Source organism: Scomber japonicus, chromosome 11 (genome assembly GCF_027409825.1).
Source record: "Scomber japonicus isolate fScoJap1 chromosome 11, fScoJap1.pri, whole genome shotgun sequence".
Classification (NCBI taxonomy): Eukaryota; Metazoa; Chordata; class Actinopteri; order Scombriformes; family Scombridae; genus Scomber; species Scomber japonicus.
The window spans coordinates 14,862,622-14,880,357 of record NC_070588.1 but is presented as its reverse complement, the minus strand read 5'-3'; the positions used below and the strand labels follow the sequence as shown (position 1 = coordinate 14,880,357).

The 17,736-nt window shown below is 38.8% G+C and overlaps 1 protein-coding gene across 2 annotated transcripts; it reads right to left on the bottom strand.

The window, feature by feature from the left end:
- Nucleotides 1–632: 632 nt before the first annotated feature.
- On the bottom strand, nt 633–17,559 carry si:ch211-39i22.1 (CD99 antigen-like protein 2). 2 transcript variants are annotated; one of them, XM_053328136.1, is made up of 12 exons: nt 17,291–17,559; nt 11,185–11,291; nt 10,165–10,432; nt 9,614–9,717; nt 9,247–9,409; nt 8,932–8,961; nt 6,501–6,581; nt 4,873–4,899; nt 4,313–4,333; nt 2,164–2,280; nt 906–965; nt 633–811 (listed from the first exon to the last, which is right to left on the bottom strand). In XM_053328136.1, exons 1-12 carry the CDS (start codon nt 17,352–17,354, stop codon nt 783–785), a joined length of 1,071 nt encoding a protein of 356 aa, XP_053184111.1. In that variant the 5' UTR covers nt 17,355–17,559; the 3' UTR covers nt 633–782. The 2 variants fall into 2 exon arrangements, with proteins under 2 accessions (XP_053184111.1, XP_053184112.1); XM_053328137.1 differs by having other exon boundaries at nt 906–962.
- Nucleotides 17,560–17,736: the final 177 nt, after the last annotated feature.

The following is a 17,736-nucleotide window of genomic DNA, read 5'->3' as shown; positions in this document are numbered from 1 at the left end:
TGGACCATGTAATAGCAACCCCAGAATCCTAGTATTGCAAATCTAGACAGAATTCAGGAAATAAAATGGTCGTCATTGAAGCCCCTTGTTATCTATCTATCCTACATTTTTACTGCAGACAACTGTATTAAAACAAAAAAAAAGGCTTTACTTAAGTGAATGGTCGCCAGTGGATTTTCAAAATGATACGGATGGCTCAAATAAGAATTAACAAAAAAGAAAAAACCCAGTTGTAAGAATTCAGTACAAAGTTAGACGTCTACAACATCAATATCTGTCACAATTTATATTCACACTGAATTACTGTAACTAGATTGTAGCCATACAAATACAATAAAAAAGGTAGTTCTATATTTTAGCTATCTTATGGTCATACTTAATTTGCAATTTAATCTCTTAATGACTGAAAAAAAGTTGTTGGATTTGGTTTAAAGTAGAAAGTCTGACCAATCATTTCAATAGATTCCTGTTATAACAATCATAAAACCCCTAAGGTTCACATATATTTGCTTGCTTTTTCTTATCTAACTCCTTTTCCCTCACATAAATCACACATACAAGACAAAACGCACATTCACACACTCACATACACTCAGACAAACACGCAGACACACAGACAGGCGCACACACATACACACACACACACACACACACACAAGCGCGCACACACACACACAGCCCTACTTTGAGGGCCCACAGTATTACAGCTCTACAGAGGATAGAGCCTAACAGTGAGATTGCCACTTTGCGTTGGTCCAGGCAGTCATGTGATCATTGCTGGTCTAGGAGGAGTTCAGTAGGTTGCTAAGGACTGGAAAAAATGACAAAAGTTAGTGTAAAGGTAAAATCATTTTATAATTAAAAAATGTTATATATATGTTATATGTGTTTTGTCTGTGTCATACCCTGGGGATCTGATTGAGCCTCTACTGCATCAGCTTTGCGGGCAGCTTCTGGATCCGCTGCTAATCAGAGAAAACACAAAGGATCACATGTTAGTGTGGATTTCACAAGCATCACTCATTAGTATAGATCACTTTATTCCCCTCTGGCAAGAGGGATGTGTCCCTCTACTATAATTGTGAAACGTAGCTCCACTGACCATAAATTAAGCATGACAATGAGAGCACCCAGTGGGAGTTTCTGAGGATGGTAATATTTCCCATCTCTAATTGCTTATTATCACCACCATGAAACTTTGTTTTTTTTCCAGTGTAAAAGCTCAGAACTGTGCAGTGCAGTCAGTTCTTCTCATTTAATGTGAATGAAGCAGCTCTAGGCGATACGCACTGATGATATTGCCAATTACAATCCTTAGTCTACACAGCTGAGGGAGAACCATTCACATTCATGAGCACTGACTGAACTGTCTCAGATCTGTAGAGAATAAGCTTTTCAAATTTATGGATGGCAATTATTCAAATTTAGAACATTTGTTTATTAATGAGACATCGAAAAGCCTGGATCCAAATCTACGTCTAATCTATGACTTTTGCCCTACATTGCTTAAGCTGAACAGCCAATTGTTCATGTTGACTGTAAATGAAAATTTTGCTGACTTGGCAGTATTGGGATGCAGGGTGTGTGTGTGTTTATGTGAGTTTTCTGTAATTGACAACACTTTCTGAGGGGTAAAGCTGAGTCTGCTTTGTCTCAAAGACAGATGGCTGACCTCCAATACTTGTGTTTTTCAGACCAAAAGAAACACACCCTGCTGATCTCACACTTGAGTCTAGCTAAAGCAAAGCGTCAAAGATACTTGTAGCTTGATTAAAGGCTGAGATCAAGCCCTGATCTAAGTCAACCATGTACAAAACTCTCCAGCATGGTGTCACTTACTCTTATGGTTCTGAAGCTTGGATGGTTCCAATGTTACTTGAGTAAATTATGTTAGTCATTATTGTAGATGTATTGCAGATGTATTGGTAGGGTGGACAGGAAAGAGAGATAGGAGCTAAAACGGCTTGTTTCAGACAGAGGCTGAACTGAGGGGCTGCGTAAAGTGTCAGTATAAGATACAGAAGTTTTTTGAACTGTAAATCATGCAAAGGTATTCCAGTGGAACCCCACAACATAAATATAGACCTGGAAATGTACATGATATGATCCTTTGAAGCCAGTTTTCTTTGGTTAGTTAAGTAATCTAAAAAGATGATTAATTACCCTGTCTATCTTTGAAGCACAGTTTCTTCTTCTGATAGGTGAAGTATCCAGCAACTGCTCCCACTGCAGCCACAACAATCGCACTCAAGATGCCTGCTATGGAGCCAGAGCTTGATTCTGAAGAAAACAAACACACAAACAAAAAAGATAACTGACACCAGAGCATCAGAAATGTGTCATATGTAAGTTTTAGTAACAGTATATGAAACAATGTGACTGCACTGTGCTAAATGTTTTCAGAGTAATGTTCACTCTCACCACTGGGTGCCATTATGCAGTTGAAATAATGACTGGCACTTCAGCAGTGAGGCTCACTGACAATGACATAACGTATTATGCATATATGTATGTGTGTGTGTACATGTGAGCGAGAGAACTGCATCATCTTGTTTCAGCATTCTAAGATCCCATTTACTTTGCTTATCCTATAATTTAAATCCTGAAAAGCATTCACAGTGACAATATAAATCTGTCTGCACCTGTAACCTGGTTACTATGACAACACCATCTGAATAGTTTTCTTGCTGTGTCATATCATACAGCAAATACCTCTCATACCTCTCATAGTAAATGAAGGGCACTCAAACAAAACCTGCTTCATGAGGACCATGAAAATCAATAATAAATCCTAAAGTACATAAAAATCCATCATTACAAAGACAAGTCCTGCATTCAAATTTAAACTTTAAGTAAAAATAATAAAGTATTATTAGCAAATTATAGCATAGTGAACAGTATACATACACAACGTATTTGTACCTCAAAATGACTAAGTATGTCAGCAATTAGTTTCTTTAGTTGCACCACTGTAACTAACAAATGCTGCAACAGCACACAATACATGTACTGTGTGCAGTAATCCTACTAAAACCCTCTGAATTGACTTAAAATGGGTTAGGTAGAGGAAATGATTACACACTAGATCATGAAAACTTTGTTACCTAAATTAAATCTGTATCTTATTTTGTGCAATTCTAGACTGAGATATAAGAAAGAATTCTGATAGAAAGGACTGTAAAGTGTGAATCTGCCCTATATTATTGTTTTCTCCTTTATATCTCCTCTAATGACCAGCTCTTTATTGTTCCTGTAGTGGCTTCAGTCATCACACAGAAATAATACCAGTATATTCCGTAGTTGCAATATAAAGGGAGGAGTAAGGGCAAAAGGGATGTAGGGGTGTAAAGGACAAGCCAGAAACTTAAGGATAAATGAAAGAACAAAAGAGAACAGTAAATCACCGTGATAAACTTAAAAGGTAAGAAAAATAAAGGTGTGGCATGAGTCAGAGAACTCGCAGGTGGCGTGACTCAAGATGAATTAAAATAAAAAAGGATGAGTCAGTGAAATTAAGTGGAATAAAATGTGGGAATGTAGTGAGTCAGTAAACGAAAGCAAAGGTGGGTGCAGACATGAGCATGTACGCACATGCACAAATGCAACCCACGCCATGTAGACGCACTTGTTTGTCTGGTATAAAGTGTTGTATACACACACACACACACACACACACGCAGACACACATACACACAAACAACTGATAGATAAGATGCACTATAGAACCATGGGAACAAAAATCTATGGGAACCATTTGTGGTCAGCACTATCGTATTACTATATGCTACATGGCAACAAAGCTAAGAGAAACACTTACATTAGCAACTTGTAAATACATCAAAATGTTTTCTGCATCATTTGCTAATGTCATTGTATAGTTTGTTCAATAATAGAATTTATGATTCTATTCAGAATTTGGAACAGACTTGACAGCTAGAAATGATATATTCACTTCGTCCCATAATGCAGTTCAATGTGATGAGCTAATTAAATATATAGTGTGATAACGATCAATGTCAGAAGAAAGTTAGCTGATTATCATAAAACTAGTCTTTATAACATGAGATCTGCAACTGAAAGGTGTCCTCATTTGCCTGACTTTGTTATTCGTGAAATTATACGAAAATGTCTACAAACATACTTAATAAAGTTCAAAGGGAAGTTCAAGTGCAAAAAAGAAAAAAAGTTTGGAAAAGATCATGCAGCAGCAGCAACAACACACCTGTCCTGCTAAGGGCGGATGTGTGGATGTGTGGATGTGTGGAGGTGGGTGGATGTGTTCAAAACAAAAAAGGGAAAAAGGATAACTCACCTTGTGCCTCAGGTTTATCTGCTGTTTAAAAAAAAAGGAAAAAAAAGACAGTTTTATTAACCATTTACAAGCTGATTTAACAGTCACACATCATGGTAAATGCACATCTTTGGAATAAAAGTGGTAAAAACAAGTTAATTGCTAAATGTGACACAAGGAACTGCTTATTAAAACACATAATGATATTCCCTTATCATTTTATTGTCTTTCTGTTTCCTGTTTTGACAATCAGGAAGAGAAGTTACTTCCAATGTGGAAGAGCTTCAAATAGACATAACATGACCAAACTGAACAACTCACAGTAAAAATACTCTTAAAGAAGGCCAGTTTCAAACCAAACATCTAAAACAATAGGGGAGAGGCATTTTCCGCTGAGTCTTGTATCATGTTTGTATTGTCAGAGGCATGCCGGTAATATCCTGTGTGTTAGCCCCACTACTGCTGCTGCTGTGGCTGCAAAGCTATGTATCTGACAGGGATATGTGAGGTTTGGGCAAAGTTTGACCTGATATGATTTTGTTGAGATAAAACATATTTTGACCATTAAAAAACAGACTTACCATCTCCTGTGGCCTCAGCAGCTTGTGCTACAGAGAGGGAAAAGAGAGACAATTTGTTAAAGGAGGATGGATAAAAATGATGAGTAAATGGTGCATATAAAGCTTTGTGCCAGAGGTGGTGGAGAAGGAAAAACAAGAGGAAAAGCGCCGGATTATTCTCTTTGTGGTAGTTTATACCTTAGAGGTATTAAAACTTCTAGAGTTCCTGTCCTGACCGGTTTGGTCTCTCTCTCTCTCTCTCTCTCTCTCTCTCTCTCTCTCAAACACACACACAGAAATTAACACACACACACACACACACACAAACAAACACACACTCATTTACATGAAATATCCCTTCAGTACACTTTTTAAGTAATATCACACAGGTAAAATATCTGGGCGAGACACACACCCTCTATGTCTCCCTCTTTGATCTTTGATTCAATCTATATGCAAACAATCTTTCTATCTCTTGCGCTGCCTGGCTGCATATACCGGTGACATCATGACTGCTCTGTACCTGCTTCAACTTGACAAAGCCTTTAATAACAGAGTCCTAAAGAAGAGTGCCTTTCACTAGATTATAATGATTATAGTGACCTAGATGAATCAGCTTTCAAGTGGGGAATAATGGGTGAACCCTGAGAGAACTGCATCAGGAAAATCTCACCATTGCTGTCAAACTGCTTTGTGGCCAGTTATTACAGTTTCTCAACCCAGGTGGATAAAAACCATAAAATTCAGTCTCATGGTTAGAACAGCATTCTTGCATTATGGACAACCATAGGAAGAAAGTCTAAAAACACGGCTTATAATGCTACAAACCATTTGGTTAAGGTGTAAATTTGAATGCCAGACAACAGCCAGTGCACCAGCTGTATAAAGATCACTGTCTCATGAGTTGATGTCATTGTTAAGAAATGGACTGTTGATAAGACTTAATCCTAGTTGCAACAGAAATGGTTAAGAAATTAAGAGACAAACAGACAAGTTGCCAAACGTAGTGATTGCCTATGCTCAAAGAACAGATTCAAAAGATTATTTCAACTGAAGACAAAGTACCTTTGTTTTTTCCATATTTGCTGTAACACTTAAGGACAAACACCAATAAAGACTTGCTGGATTTTCTTTTTTGGTGTACACATTCAGTGTATTCATTTAGGGAGAAATTTGTTTTACCTATTTACCAAGAATACAAACGTATCAATGTTGTATTGTATAAAGGCAGATGCTGATGTTAACTCAATTAGTCACATTCTTAATTCAAATATTTGGAAAGTAAATAATTTCAACATTTACAAAGAAATTAGATCAAATTAAATGAAAATCAATTCCTGTTTCATAAGCAATAATTATTAGGATTTTAAATGAAACTATTTAAGAACTTATTTTAAGAAAAAGTGCTAGGCTGGGCTAACAAGTAACAGATATTACGCCCTCTGTGTTAGAGAAGGTTTAACATTATTGCTTAGAATAAGCTGATGCTAATCTGACAGACATCTAGTCTCTGATAAACTTAGGTATTCCTTTTGTTCCACCTAGTTTCAAACTAAATGCAGATTGATCAGTCTGGGTTACTAGGAAAGATAACATTCCTCTGAAACTAAACAATCACTTAACTCATATTACTAAAATGAGTTACTAACCATTAGACCCAAGGCTTTTTCCTTTACGTGCATTCTTGTCCACTGCATTCCCTTCAGGCAGAGCATCTTCCAAATTTAATCCTGCAAATGAAAAAATAATAAAATTGAAGGGGCTGACAGAAATACAATATTAATCCCAGTAGGGGAAATTCCCTTTTCACTGTCCCACCCAAGAGAGACATTGTCCAGATGCTAACCCCTAAAACAAAGACATCGCTCTAACATACCATACCACACCATTTCTATGTTAAAGTATCTAAGGACAATATAAACCATCTTGGATGCACTCCCAGTTCAGTCCCTCAAGATCATAAGTGAATGTCCTGCTGAGCTGTCCTCGATATGGACTCTGAAACTCTATCAGCTCCAGGCCAAGGGTGTGACAGATCATGTGAACTGGTGATGACTTTGATTAAAGGATATTATCTGTCAGGATCAACACCATTCACTAACTCTATATCATTTTGGGAAAGCCCCAAGTGACAGAGTAGGGCGGGGTAGGATATAAGTTATTTTATGGCTCATAACCTTATGAGGCAATTATCCAGCAACCTGTTCTTTCACCTAAGAGATCATGATAGTAAATAAAAGTGAGTAAGTACTGTAGATACATGACTGTTAAGTAATGAAAGCATATCTTGAGTGGGAGCCAAGTTTTACACCGATACAGTCATTCACCTGTGTTTATTAGTTTATACCGAACCTCATTTCTTCCTTATTGTCCTGCGGTCTTAAAAAACAACTCTTCTCTTGCTCCTTTCACCTTTATTCTCCTCTTATCTTCTATCCTTTCTTCATTTTGCCACCCTGATTACTTCCCCCTCCTTAATGTGCTCTCAACTACTTTTCTCTCCCCTCATTTCTTTATCTGCCTCTACATTTCTCAACTCTTTTCCTCTTGTCACCACACTGACAGAATGTTCTCTTGACAGTTATCACGTGAAAGAAACCCTCCATAGCAACCATTTCCTAAACACCCGACTCCACCCCCCCCCCCCCCCCTTTCTTAGTGTTAACACTGCCAAGATAGAAAAAATATTATTGTTGAGTGACAAAAATTATGATATACCAGCATTTTACTTAAGCTGAAGAAATACTAGATTCAGATCCGTGTAAAGTTTGGGGAAGGGGAAAGAGCAAGAATTCAAGTATGAGAAAGAAAGAGTGCATCATCAAGACCTGAAAACATTGAGAACATTGTTAAAAACGAAGTTCAAAAATGCTCCACACTTCAATTGTGATAAAATCATACTGAGGTAATTGGGAGGTTTCTTGCACAAACCATACCGCCCCAAATTTAGGAGGTAAATTGTTTGAGCCAAGATCCCACCTCATAACCTTCCTGAGTAATTGTGTTTTTTGATGGAAAAAGCACATCTGTTTTGCATTAATTTGTTCAGAAAATAGGGAGTTGCAGTCTTAAATGATAAATGATATGTCATGAAAGCAGGACATGTACATTTGTTTAAATGACTGATGATACTATATGTTGACAATACTAATTTTATGAATACTTCAGGCGGCACAGTTCAAAACATTGTAAAATTGCAAATCATATCTTTTTACTTTCAGATGGCTGCTCAGGGACAGGCATTGTTGTTGTGGTTCAAAGTTTGAGGGAAATACATAGCAGTATTATTCATTCAGGTTACCTCAAATTTTCAGCTATTTCCCCCTCAGCGCCCAATCGCCTACCTTTTCATACTGTTTTAGAAGGAGTCTATGCTGCTCTGTCAGGCAATGTTAACATGTTGATGCTAGTCAGTTAATGCTAACCATGTTGCCATCTTAGTTTACAAGCACAAAGTACAGCGGCTACAGTCAAGGCTGAGGGAATATTAACACTTTTGCTGGTAGTAATCATAAATGCAAACTATTGGACAAATTGAAATCTTGACCTGGTGGTGGTACTATATGAAGAGTCAGGGGATAAAGATAAGTTATTTCAGTTAATCCTGAGGGGAACATGAACGTCTGTAGCAAATTTCATGGCAATCCATAGATGTTGACATATTTTACTCAAAACCAAAAATGTCAACCTCATGATGGCACAAGAGGAAAAGCCAAGGAAACACCAAAATCCGGAGGCTTCATCCTCTGGGGACCATAAATGTCTGAGCAAAATGTCATGTAAACAGTTGTTGAAATATTTCAGTCTGGATCAATTAAACTGCTGAGTTTCTGAGGAGACTGATTGTTACTGTAGTCCATGAAATAAAAATTGTTGCAATTCTTTTCCCTTGAAGTTCTCTTGCATGATGAACTGAGCTTTTGTGTCAAATTTACAAGCAATTGTTTGTGGTGTGCCTTGGTAATGTGTTAAGTAATGACCAGTAATAGGAGAAACTTGGCTTCAGAACTGCTGCAGTTTATAAATTGTTGCTGAGTAATTTGGAGATTGTTCAAGTGAAAGAGGGGAGGAAAAACTTACCTAAATCCACATTAGGCAGGTCCACTTTAACTGTTGACAAAGACAAACAACAGAATTTTGGTTGGTTAAAAACATCTAAAATCCACTTTCTAAAACAGAGAATACTAGTGACACCATTATTAACAGTATTACAGCTATAGAACACTTACATGTTACTTTGATCTTTAGTACAATTACAATAAGCAGATATTGTGTTTTATTATCTCAACAGAAATCTGTGTTTTGATTAATAGTTGATACAACAAATGCTTTGTATGCCTTAATATTTCATAGGTTTTTTTCAAGAGAGTGCAAATATTGTATTTTATTTCTAACCTGTAGGGACAAGGACATCCACTCCTTTTTCAGTGTCTGGTACTATTTTATCCTCATCAACTGGAACTGTTGGTTTAGCATCAGCAGTTGGACCAGCTGGTTCTTCCACATTATCTGCTACAGTTGGATCTGCTGCCAGCTTGGTGTCCCCTTCAGATCCATCCTATTAAAAACAAGTTACACAGCATATGAGCATGAAGGAAGGAGAGATTAGTGTCACATTAGCATAGTAGATTCTGAATAATATCTGTGTTATACACAACATCAGCATAAGCAATTCTATATCAGAGTATAAGGAATGTGGATCATTGTCAGAACAGGTTTTTGAATAATATGTTGTTTAAGACCTTCCAAGACTGCTACTGACCTCCTCCTGTACAGGTGGTGCCTCAGTGTTTGAGGCAGGTTGCTCCTCTGCTGGTTCCCCAGTCTCTGGTTCCTTAACCTCTGGATCAGCTGCAGGCGCTGGATCTGAATGTTTAAGTAAGAAATCATTGATCTTTAGTCATTATCCATTTACCCAAAATGTTATGGCATTACTAGTTGTACGGAAATATTTGATGCAAGTTGCAAGAGGTTGACATAGCATTTTACAAAAACAAAGGGAAAGCCTAGTGCTAGACTGCATCCATTTGTTTGTTCTGCTGTGCACCAGACGCAGTTACTGTATGATATACAGTGATTTATGAGTGCTGACATTTCTATTTTTTTTTACTTTGACATGGCATTTTGCCTTTGCACATTAACAAGGTACATAATAGGAATGTTTTAGTATGAGGCTTCTGATTAGACAGATGACTGATATTTGCTTTCAAAAACATGTTTAATCTCTGTTGCTGTGCTAAGAGAGAAGATCTGATTGATCAAAAATGTTTTCAATAAGCACACCAAATGTTTATTTTAACTCCTATTAATCACCTTGTGCTGGTGTAGTAGCTTCTGCCTCTGTGTCTGCTGCAGGAGTCACTGCTCCTGCATTTCCATCTGCAGGAGTCACTGCTCCTTCATCTTTAGGGGTCTCAGGTTCTGCGTCTGCATCCGCAGGAGTATCTTGTTCTTTGTCTGCATCCACAGGAGTATCTTGTTCTTTGTCTGCATCTGCAGGAGTCACTGCTCCTTCATCTGCAGGAGTCACAGCTTCAGCATCATCAGCAGACTCGGTCTCCTTCACAGTTGGCTGTAATTCCTGCATTTAGTATGAGATTTACACCTCTCAGGATGACATTCACATACTGTATGTTATGCAGAAAACCGCATCCTCAAAACTTTATTGCTAAGTGGGCCTTTAGGTGGTTGGGGATTTTAAGATTACTTACTGGTTTGTTAGTCGTTAACCATCTGTTTCTTGGTCTAAGCACACCTGATTTGGTTAGAATAGAATAACAAGGCTGCCAGTAAAATTACGCTTAATAAAGACCGACTATATCCAACCAACAATTAACATAAGGTGCTGTTTACAAAGAGTCTCAACTTATCAAATGGCTGCCTGAGGATTTACCAAGATAAGATTTTCTCCAGACCTCCATGACATTGACCAGCTGAAGGTCTGGCTATGCATATGGCACTGTGAGAGGGCCCAATCCTTCTAGATACGCTTTTGGATTAGAGTTTGAGAGTGTTGGAGTGAGGACAGAGCTTAAGGCTCGACTGCAACATCACAGTAAGCCAAACTTTGAAAATAACCTTTTTGAACTGTATTCAGCATTACGTTTTTCTCCTTTGCATTATTGCATTATTGCAGTGCAGATGTGCACTTCAGTCACTTTTTAAGGCATCTGCTTTTCAGCACCAGTTGTTACATGATTAGATATTATTAACACCCCCATGATGGAACTAAAAATTGATGCTTGGAGATGTCTGATTTACCAGGAGACCTCCATTGAAACATAAGACTGACTCAATACAAAACAATAAAACAAAAAAGAATCCACTCCTCACCTCTGCGTTATGGTCAGATCCCTCACCACCCTCTGATTCTGGTGCTGTGTCTGATTCAGAGGTCGGAGACTCAGGAGCTGCTGTGTTCTCTTCTGGGGCTGCATCATCTACACAGAAATGTGTGAAGGAAGAAAGTAATGAAATAATGAAAAAAAGAACACACATCCAGTGAAGTGCTGACTTCTGGGACATATCAATTTCAAAAAAATAACAGACTGTCCTAAAACCCTGGTCCTTCAATAAACATCAAACCAGTGACGGAAGACTGTGCAACTATATCATTTTCTTTTGAAATGGAGAAAAAAAGACAGAAGTGGCTCCCTGTCAGTGTCTCAAGGGGAGATCCACCTGCCTTTGAAGACATTCAACTTCAAAACATCTATAAAATTGACTATATTGACTACCATTCTGTGACCTACAATTCACAAAAAAGAAATAGAAATATTATAGAACTAAAATATAACCAATATAACCTAAAACTGGTAGTGATTAGTGTAACCATTGGTAATTAAACAACAAACACAAGTTCATTAAGCTGTTGGGGACACATTCTCTTACCTGAATATTACTACTCTCTCACACACAAACACACACAGTCCCACCCTGGTCTGATAGTTCATGATGTTAACACTTCAGCCACAATTGGATGACAGACACATCAATCATATTTAACCTGCCTTAAGACCACACTGTATGAGGCATCAACCGCCGCACTGGCATTGCAACTCTGTACTAATGAGAAAATAAAAAAGAGCACTTCTTTGTCATTCCGTGTGTGGCAGGTAATTTGTGTGGGTGTATACAGTATGTGTGTGTGTTTAAGCTAGTGCTGTGACATTCCCCTATTGCATGTGAGAAGTTGAAACGGCAAACTGTGCTCTGACTGGTCTTTGGTCTGCTGATTTCAGCTTTTCTAAATACAGCTATCAACATTGACAAAGAGATGTAGTCATCCAGTTAATGATGTTGTGAATCAGGGGCCAAGCGCCTCTTGTCTAAACAAGAAATTGAAAAATTAAGACAATCAGTATTATCATGAAGATGTATCAAAAGGAAGGGTTGCCAGGTGTTTGCTCACAGAAAACAACTCTGCATCTTCTTTAGAAGTAATTCATTGCCATGCAAGTTTCCAATGAACGACGAACGTGTTTGCCAAGAGAGATTACATCAGAGTCACATGAGCCTTAAGGGAAAGTGGCACACATCTGAAGTATTGCTATCACACCATAAACTCTCTAGGGGTGAGGAGTAGTGGTTACACCTTGGCTACCTTCACTCACAAACACACATTCATATACCAGAAACAAATTGTGTGTGTGGGTGTGGTTTGTGTGGGTGTTTCTGTTTTGTTCTCTTCAAGACTTCTTTGGAAATCGTTATATTCATCAAAGATATACCTACCGTGGCACACTCAGGCACGAACATGGAACTAAGATAAGATTGTAGCTGATACATCAGGCCAAAGATTTTGTATTAAAATATAAAAACTGAACATGAACTATAGTAACACATTATCATTTCCCTGAGAATTTATTGTCAATTTGTGTGTGTTTTGATGTGTGTGAACATGTGCAAATGAGTTTTTTTCATGGCATTGTGCTTACATATATGTGCGTGTGAGATATGGGACTGCATGTTTGTGTATTAGAGAGAGAGAAACTGCTGCCCCATAAAAAACCCTGTCTCTTTCTGTTGCCACTTGATAGAACATTCTGTTCCCATCTATCACTTTGCCACTTCCTCCTCTAACTACCTACGCTACTAACCCACTCCCATACACCCCCCACTTACCAACACGCACATGTGTACACACACATATACACATACACTCTCACGCACACAAAGCTAGAAGTGTGCACAAACTCATAAAATCACCCTCTCCTCCCCTTTTAGTCCAAACATACAAACAATGTTCACACATGTACAGTACATGTTCACTCTCACACGTTAAGAGTAAGTGGTGTCCTGTTTTGTGTTAGTGCAGCAGTGAAACAAACTGTTGCACATCCCAAGCTCTCTCCCTCCCTCCTCCCCCTTTTTTGTCTTTAAGCCTCTCTCCCCCCTTTTCCCTTCTTCCTCTCTTTCAAACTCATGACTCCCTCTGTTTCTCTGCCACCACTTTCCCCTTGAGGCTGATGAGTCATCTGTATCTCTCTGACATGGCTGCACGCTATTGTATGGGACTCTTTCAGCATGTGCAGTGTTAAACTGCAAAAAGGTCCCCAAAGGGAAACTCTTAAGTCAAACCAGTTTACACATGTGGGAAAGCGTCATACTCTCAGTTACACTGTGTTCTTTTCAGGACTAGTCAAGAGGCTTGAATGAAAGTTAGATGGATATAGATATATTGAGCTCTTTAAATTGTGTTGTAGGGTAGTTTTACTAATGTTTCTGTAACATCTGTATCAGAACATAGGCCATATCTAAAGGTACTGACAGGAAAACAGTTTGATATTGGACCTTCTAATGGGAAGGCATCAAGCCAAACCACAGAGAAGTTATTCAATTTCCTAAATTTCGATTGAACCATTCTACTTTGTGTATTTGCTTGCTGAAACCAGTGAATGTAACCGATTCTAAAACCTCAAATTTAACTTGATGCGTTTAATGCTACTTGATGAATGATATGAAACATGAGGGGAAGAGAAGCTTGTAACAAACAGGAAATGTCCTCATTGTGTAAACGGGTACATCTTTATGCCAAAAAGCAAGGTGGAGAAGTTCTTTAACTGTAACATTAGAATATTCCTGTAATTGGAAAAAAAAATCTGAAACATGTACCAACATATGAACATTTGATTTTCCATTTCTGATTTCTTTATGAACAAGCAAGAAAAAGCTTTGGCAATGAAGGCGCTCTGGATGTTCTCTGTTGGACGTTTAATCAGCAGACATGGAATTTATTTTCATTGCTATGCTGATGATACCCAGCTGTACATCAAAACTGCCCCAAGCCCCTCTGCAGCCATGTCACACCTCAGCACCTGCCTCAACAAGGTAAAAGAGTGGATGAGCACACGTTTCCAGCTAACCTGCAGCAAAACGGAAACTCTCCATTGGCACTGCACACCGCATTTAGTCATCCCTTGTACTTTGTCTAACTTTTGACTGACAGGACAACCCCCCTTCCTCCTCAGTCACCAATCTGGGTGTTAGCCTTGACACTCAGTTGACTTCTGATTAACATATTAGACATTTATGCAAAAACCTCTTTCTACCATCTCCAATACATCTGTAAACCCTACCCCTCTCTACCTCTGTCAGAAGCAGAAAAACTTTTTTTATGCCTTTATCTCTTCAAGACTGGTCTATTGCAATCTTCACAGAGATCCATGGCCGGTGCATCCAGAAGCTTTTCATTACACTGGCTCCCTGTCTCCTTCTCTATTGACTACAAAGTCATGCTACTCATATATAAAGACATCAACAGACATGCGCCTCACTACCTACAGAAACTGATCATACAACAAACCACCAGAATCATCATCATCATCATCATCATCATCACCACCATTATTATTATCATTATTTATATATATTTTTTAAAATTATTATTATTATTAGCACTCAAATGGCTAAAAAAAAAACCTTCTTGCCATAATTCAGGCAACATGGTATGAAAGTTGTCCTTGTAACATTTAACAACAGGCTTTATGGGAAATTTGGCATTAAATGTGTTTAAAAGGAAAAACATCTACATAATATATAAATGAAATATATGAACAGTTAAAATTACGTTTTACCATATAAGCTAACAGTCTCGGACAGTTATATAATGTTGTGAAACTATGAGAAAAACCAATACAGCATCCAGACTGCACATAGCGTGTTGTGTATATCATGTTTCACATACTTCATGGAAGTTTTAATGCTGTCCTGGTGCTCGATGCAGGCACCACTATTTTAATATCCGAAAGGTTACATAATGGAACATTTCACCTTTGCATGTCAAGAGGTTGAAATATGTTCAATTTCAGTAATTACACAAAAACAAGGTAAATTTGCTGTTTTTTAAGTTATGTAAGACATCATACTGTTTAATGGATGTAATTACCCCATTGGTATATGTTATCAGAGACAAAGAGGAACTTTACCAACTCTTCTTGTTCTTGCTGTGAGAGTTTGTGGTTGAATGAGTAATAATGTGTATGGGCATGTGCGTGTAAGCAATAACCAAGCCTTACCCGTAACAGTACACCTGAAACGAAAGTGTGTGAGTGTGTAATTGTGTGTGTGTGTGGTTGTCTGTGTGTGCGTGTATCAGTGTGCTTGTGTGCATGTGTCATGTGATATAACAGCATATTGTTCTGTCAGGTATGGTTCTATTGTGTGTTTGTGGGACAGAAAGTACTGTGTGTTTACTCCAATTATGCACGCATTAAAACTTCCCCCATAGGAGCAGGAAATGTGTGTGTGTGTGTGTGTGTGTGTGTGTGTGTGTGTGTGTGTGTGTGTGACTTATCTAAAAGACTGATTTATGTGTTGGTAGTTGAAGGTGTAAACACAGGCAAGTCTACACACACACACACTATACACACTCACCTGACACAACACCCAGGTTTTGGCTCTTTCATCTGCCTCCAAGACACAAATGCTCTATAACTGCTTCATGCACACAATCCCACGCCCCCATACTCCCATATGTTCTGTACATTAAAGTTATAGCCCACACCTACCCACATATTCCAAACACACACAGATGCTGAGGGCCCTGGGGGAGAGGAAGCTGCTTAAACTAGTTGAGGTGTTGGGTGTTGTCTACATCTGGACATAGATCTAGTTACTGAGACACTCCCTCTTATCCTTATCCTACAGCATATGAACACTGTACATGATGTACACATCATAACTTAGCACCCCAAATTTTTCAATACAGCTACAAACTGTTGTACACACTTTCATGCGAGCAAGCAAACATCCGCAGAGATCTCCTGTTCCAAAGCACATCAACATCCGTTGGCTTTACAGTAAAGTTACAGATCAGCAATTAGAAAGTGCCTGTACAGAAAGAGAAGGAAATGTGTGTACATGTGTGCGTGTGAGGGTGGTTGCGCTCTGGAGGTTTGTCTGGTAACAAAAAAATGAACCGGTAGAGTGAGGTTATGCCAGATGGCTACCAAGCTCACCAATGTTCAACTGAAGTTTTGTTTGCATAATGAGTATAGCCTGACTATCTCTCTTATTCTTTCCTTCGTTTGTATATTGCCCTGTTTTCCCTCTCAATTGGCTACATTTGTCTTTTATCTTCCTCCAACATCTCCTCCACTTTTTCTCAGTGTCTGCCTCTTCCTCAATGCTTCCTTTCTCTCCCTCTGAGTTTTATTGCACATTTGAGCAATCTGAAATCATTTCATGTGCCGCGGGGAAGGGCGGGAGCCCATGGACCAGCTGAAGAAGAAGGAAGAGGAGGGGGAGATAGTAAAAAAATGAAAAGAAGAAAAATGAGAAACAAAAGAAGAGAATTGAGATTTAAAAAGCAACATGGTTCAAAGTACGAATAAACAAAGGGAGATAATTACTTATGTGAAGACAATGGGTCCACCACACCCCTGTGGGCCAAAACTATAATGTCCATAAAGATATGGCTACATTACATGACACACCTATTTCAGTGATAATGTCTCAGCTGCAGAGCTATGAACAATCACAATGAGAATGAAGAGGGCACAGCTTTTTTTCTTCTTTAAGAAGAAATCATTCAATCATAACATATTAAAATAGGCAGATTGCAGTTGAAGGTGAAGTATATTGACATGCAAACAGGCAGACAGACTGGTAATTGCACACACACACACACACACACACACACACACACACACACACACAGATGTATGAGTAATGAGGCAGACTGGCAGAGAAAGAGGAGAGAAAAGCCATGCAGGGAGAAATATAGGTGAGAGCTAGATGAATGGATAGAAAAATAGAGACAGTGATATGACGATGACAGACAGACAGAGAGAGAGAGAGAGAGAGAGAGAGAGAGAGAGAGATAAAGATAGACAGTGAGACAGATAGATAGATCTGATGTGCACACAAACGAACAAAATCATCAAATCAAATCAAACAGCTGGAGGCTGGGTTGAATTAACTGGAGAGAAATCATTACCTTGTGCCTTGGCGCTTCCAGCCAACAGGCTTCCTAATAGCAGAATCCACAGGTATGACATCATGGGAACACGGTGTTCTGGCTGCGGGTGAAACGGGGCTCAGTCTCCCTTTCCTCGGCCTTCGAACGGGGCAATTAAGCGGCAAGCAGGTTTCAGGTGGATCTGGAGGGCGTGTATGTCTAAGTGCCGGTGCGTTCTTGCGCGTCGGACCAAACCAGTGGCGTCTCCAAGGTGCTCAGATGCTCTGCTTAGCGCGCGCCTCCGCAGATCTGTCGTCCTCTCCCTTTGTCTGGATTGGAAGAGAAAGGTCCAGTCTTTATTAAGGTGGGCGGGTCCCTTCTCCTAAATACAGACAGGCAGGCAGACACCACCGCCAAGATACAGTGCTGCTGATGTGTGGGCATTACTTTACCCAATAATCAGTTGCGTTTTTTACCAATTCCGA